At 51.6% G+C, this 5,388-nt stretch overlaps 1 protein-coding gene across 1 annotated transcript; it reads left to right on the top strand.

Moving 5' to 3' along the window:
• The first annotated feature begins 711 nt into the window (after positions 1-711).
• Positions 712-4,979, top strand: LOC121048164 (uncharacterized protein K02A2.6-like). The gene is made up of 3 exons (XM_040504189.1): positions 712-2,926; positions 3,718-3,884; positions 4,481-4,979. The coding sequence occupies exons 1-3, from the start codon at positions 941-943 to the stop codon at positions 4,563-4,565; spliced, it is 2,238 nt and encodes a 745-aa protein (XP_040360123.1). The 5' UTR covers positions 712-940; the 3' UTR covers positions 4,566-4,979.
• The last annotated feature ends 409 nt before the right edge of the window (positions 4,980-5,388 follow it).

Genomic DNA, 5,388 nt, shown 5'->3' with positions numbered 1-5,388 from the left:
ATGGTGCCAAGTGTAATGGAAGGGGGCGTGGCCAAGAAATGTCTCGTTATTCTCTCGTCTATTGAGACGAACCATTTCATGTGTCTTCTTTATTTTAAAAAAGTCCTCAACTTTTACCACAGTCTAGGCAATTTTTATCGTGATTAGGGAACTCAGTTAACGGACGCCGCCATGAAATTATGGGGCAAACATCCGCGTTGCCATGGCATTGCTGTGGCAACGTTTGTTTTTTGCCCCAGAATTTTAAGGCGACGTCCACTAAATCGGAGTCTAACAGGCGAGATTTGGAGCCCAACACTTGCCTGGGCCGGTGGCAAGTCGTCGTGTAGCGGACGCTCTTGACACAGCGCCGGGAGCGTCGTCTAGGGCGAGTCGTCATAGCTCGGCTTTGGAAAGCAATCGAGTGTCAGTCGCCATACGCACTAACGCTGCAGAATGGCACCGCGAGTTGAGAACGCCGTACAGGCCCCACTGCTTCCCATAGGTGTTCGTTTCCCCCCGCCGTGATGAGAATGCGGGTTCGCATCGAAACTTATTTTGGTGTGCCGATCGAATCGAAAGCCAGCCGCGACAGCGGGCAGACAAAGCAGACCGCAGGCACGGAGCAGAAGTAGCCTAAGCCTAACGACCGAGCGGAGAGCAGATGATAGGAGCTCGGTTGGATTTAGTTTGAATGATAGCGCGTCGGTCCCCGAGGCAGTTTGTGCTGTATCAGAGCTGTGTCATGACTCTTGGAAACTTTGTATCATCCTCCAATGTACTTATCATTCTTATCACCACCCTTTCTGTTTTGCACCCGAAGCATCGGCTGCCTATATTATCACGTCCCTGACAATAAACGTTGTTCACAACCCAGCATGTCTCCGTTCGGACGCGTCGTAGCAGTGGCGACGAGAACGAATCAACGCGGGTAGTGGCGTATTGCCACCCTGGGTAAAGCATGGCGTATCAAGTACCGCAGTTCGACGATGGGAAAGACAAGTGGGCCTCGTACACCATCCGGATTGAATCGTACATCGAAGGAAACGAAATCAAGGAGGACGCCAAGAAAAGAGCCCTGCTGGTGTCCGCCCTCGGGTCAAGAACAATTGAAGTACTGAGTGGCCGATGTGCTCCAAGGAAGGTGAGCGAATTAACCTATAAAGAGGTCGTGACAATTCTAGAAGATTTCTACGCGCCACCACCAAACGAAATAGCAGAAAGTTTCAAGTTTTATCACCGGACCCAGAAAGAGGGAGAGTCGGCGCAAGAGTTTATCGTGCAACTCCGACGCATAGCTGACAAATGTAATTTTGGAAACATGCTAGACCGGATGATTCGAGACAGAATTGTGTGCGGCATTCGAGATACGGATGTTCAGAAGCTGCTGCTGGCACAGCCGAAGCTGACATTGCAAGAAACTGAAAGAATCGTGCGAGCCGCTGAAGCAGCCACGCAAGGCGCGCAAGAAATTAAGCAACCGGAGCCGGCAGAGGAACCAGCCCCAGCCTTGAACGCGCTCACCGAAAAAATGCGAAGATTCAACTTCAGGAAAACAGATAAAGGTTCTCGCGTGCAGGCTAACTTGTGCGGAAGATGCGAAAACGCAGCGCACGGAACAGAAACATGCCGGTTCATGAACATGAAGTGCTTCCAGTGTGGAAAGAAAGGTCATGCAGTCCGAATGTGTCGCACGGAAACCAAGAAACAAGCCAAAGCTTGTGCGATACACGGAAACGAAGCCAGCAGCGATGAGAGCGACATGTCACTGCAGCTGTTGACCTTGAAGTCGTATCTCTCAACAGACGAACAGTTGGTTGCACCTGTGCGCAGGAAATTTTGTTGGGGTGGCGCCGACATCGTCATGGAGGTGGATACAGGTTCGCCGGTCTGCGTAATCTCAAGGGACGTATATGACAGGCACTGCCATGGCTGGCCGAAGATGGAACGTTCAAGACTGAAGTTGTCATGCTACCTGGGAAAGCTGCCGGTGGCTGGTAAGCTTACGCTTGCCGTCAAGTATTGTGACCAAGAGGTGACGGCGACACTGACAATCCTAGACTGCGCAGGTCCACGTTTATGTGGACGCGACTTAATACAAAAGTTGAACTGTCTTGGAACACCTGTTTTGAAGTTAACGGCGGCAACCGAAACCGCGCAGGACGTCGAGCTGAAAGAACTACTGTCAGAATACGAGGAGTTGTTCGGTGACGGACTGGGTTTGCTCAAAGGCCCGCCAGCGCATCTATATGTGAAAGAAGGAACTGCACCCAAGTTTTTCAAGGCCAGGCCTCTGCCATACGCCATGCGTGACAAAGTGTCTAATGAACTGGACAGACTTGTCGAAAACGGTGTTATCTCTGCGGTTCCTCACGCGGACTGGGCAACACCAATTGTCCCTGTCCTAAAAAAGGATGGGACCATAAGAATTTGCGGCGATATTAAGTTGACCGTGAACTCAGCCTGCTGCACCGAGCAATATCCACTCCCCGTAATCGACGACCTGTTCGCGGCACTCAATGGGGGCGACAGGTACAGTACGTTGGACCTTCGAGATGCGTACAATCAAGTGCCACTCGATGACGAATCCAAGAAGTTAACCGTCATCAACACGCACCGTGGTCTCTTCTGTTTCAACCGGCTGCCATTCGGTTTTTCTTCCGCACCCGCTATCTTCCAGCGCAAGATGGAGAGCCTGCTGCGAGGAATACACGACGTACAAGCGTATCTCGATGACGTCATTGTCTCGGAGAGAAGAAAGGAAGACAGGAGCGTGCTCAAGCAGGTGCTGCAGCGTTTCAAGGAGAACGGAGTCAAGCTGCACAGAGGGAAGTGTAACTTCTGGCAGGACGAAGTCTGCTATCTCGGGCACCGCATCAACAAGGACGGCCTACACCCTACGGAAAAGAACCTGGCGGCTATAATGGAAGCAAGGAGCCCGAAGAACGTAAGTGAACTCCGCTCTTTCATAGGACTTTTGACCTACTACAGCAAGTTTCTGCCCAACATGGCTACCCTCTTGGCGCCACTGTACAACCTTCTAGCGAAGAATCAACGCTGGAAATGGGACCAAGCAGAGGAGCATGCTTTCAGAAAGGCCAAGCGGGGGTTATGTACGGCAGATGTTCTTACGCATTTTGACCCGTCCAAAGTTTTACGTCTCGAGTGTGACGCATCGCCTTATGGGGTAGGGGCTGTGTTGTCCCATAGTTTCAGACACGTGGACAGACCAATAAGATTCAGGTCCCGGACGTTATCAAAGGCGGAAAGAAATTATTCGCAAATTGAGCGTGAAGCATTAGCCCTAGTGTTTGGGGTAACCAAATTTAGAGATTATCTGTTGGGGCGGGACTTCACGCTCGTTACCGACCACAAGCCCTTGGTAGGGTTGCTGAGGGAGGACAGACCTACACCTGTCACGGCGGCGGCCAGAATTCAGCGCTGGGCGTTACTGCTAGGGGCATATCAGTACAAGATAGAATACAAGCCGGGGCCCCAGAACCAGAACGCTGATGCACTGAGTCGTTTACCGATAAATGTTCCGGACAAGGAGACGGACGAGCTGCCAGAATATGTGCTTTCAGTTAACCAACTCGATGATACTATTCTGTCGGCACAACGATTGCGGTCACTAACCTCGGAGGACCCGCTACTGTCCAGGGTGAAAGACTATGTGCTGCACGGATGGGCAAAGCACCTAGAGGATGACGACCCACAAATGCAACCCTTCTTTCACAGGAAGTTGGAACTCACCGTAGCCCAGGGTTTGCTCTACTGGGGGCACCGGGTCGTCGTGCCACAGACAGCACGTGGAGCGATGCTAAAAATGCTGCACGAGACCCATCAAGGACCATCGGCGATGAAGGCGGTCGCGCGGACACTTCTTTGGTGGCCAGGGCTCGATGGTGAGATTGAACATCTTTCCCGGAGTTGCAGTGCGTGTATCCAGGCACGGCCGATGCCGCCATCATATGTTCCGGTGAAGTGGCCGGAGACGGGAGAAAAGTGGTCGCGATTACACCTGGATTTCGCGGGACCGGTGTCGGACGCCATGATATTAATTGCAGTGGACTCTCACTCAAAGTGGATAGAGGCGGTGGCCATGAAGAATTCGACTGCCGATTCTACAATAGCAGCTGTGCGCGAAATGTTCAGCCATTTTGGGATACCGAAGACTATCGTGACAGACAACGGGACTCAATTTACCGCAGAATCGTTCTCTCGATTCCTCGCGGGAAATAACGTAGAACATCTACGCACTGCTCCATACCACCCTCAGTCCAACGGGCTAGCAGAAAGAGCAGTCAGGACGATTAAGGATGGTCTAAAAAAGGTCACGCATGGTAACCTTGCTACGCGTTTGGCTAAAATATTATTCGCGTACCGCCGAACTCCTTTGGCTGACGGTTCTTCGCCATCACAACGACTGCTAGGCTACCAGATCAGATCTCGTCTAGGCGCCTGCCTGCCGTATCCTGGTGCTTCATTGGTGCCTTTGCAGGAACCCCGTAGCAAGCTGTGGCCCGGAGATCCAGTTTGGGCCCGGAACTTCGGAGAAGGAGAAAGGTGGTTGCCAGGGACGGTAACTACAACGACCGCAGCAAGGATGGTCTCAGTGGACACACCGTCGGGAGAAGTCCGACGTCACATTGACCAGATCCGTTTTCGAGAGCCGCTGGCACTCAAAGTACCAGGGACAGCGGCAAAGACAACGCAAGGCGCTCGACAAGATGCAGTACCAGATACAACACCTGCAGAACCAACCATCAGCACCACCCAGCCGCCAGAGTTGCGAAGGTCAACCAGAGAAAGGAAGCCTGTAGATCGCTATAGACCCTAGGGGGAAGGAATGCTGTATCAGAGCTGTGTCATGACTCTTGGAAACTTTGTATCATCCTCCAATGTACTTATCATTCTTATCACCACCCTTTCTGTTTTGCACCCGAAGCATCCGCTGCCTATATTATCACGTCCCTGACAATAAACGTTGTTCACAACCCAGCATATCTCCGTTCGGACGCGTCGTAGCAGTTTGGATTCGGTTTTCTTTTTTTGGCGTCGCTGGGCATGACGTCATGCCGGGTAGTGGCCAACGTTACTAGATTATCTCAGTTGTGGAACTCCCACGGAAGGAGGTACACCCCTCTATCACTTGAGTCCGCTTCCCGTCGTTCGAAGCGCCACTTAGATTTTAGTTTACGAACTGTGTGTTCTACAGAGTAAAGTGGAGCGCCATCTACAGGGTGTCACAAAAGAAAATTTACACCATCTTTTTCGTCGCAAAAATAAATTAGGCATCGCCCAACGCCTATTCTCCGCCCAAAGGAAGAGCTAGAGGTCACAACCAGATGCCAAAGTTTCAGCCCGATCCGATGATTTAATCAAAAGTTATCTGAGTTTCTGAAAATT

Source organism: Ixodes scapularis, unplaced genomic scaffold (genome assembly GCF_016920785.2).
Source record: "Ixodes scapularis isolate PalLabHiFi unplaced genomic scaffold, ASM1692078v2 PGA_scaffold6__148_contigs__length_123643588, whole genome shotgun sequence".
Lineage (NCBI taxonomy): Eukaryota > Metazoa > Arthropoda > Arachnida > Ixodida > Ixodidae > Ixodes > Ixodes scapularis.
The sequence above is the reverse complement of the archived record's forward strand: the minus strand, read 5'-3'. Positions and strand labels throughout refer to the sequence as shown.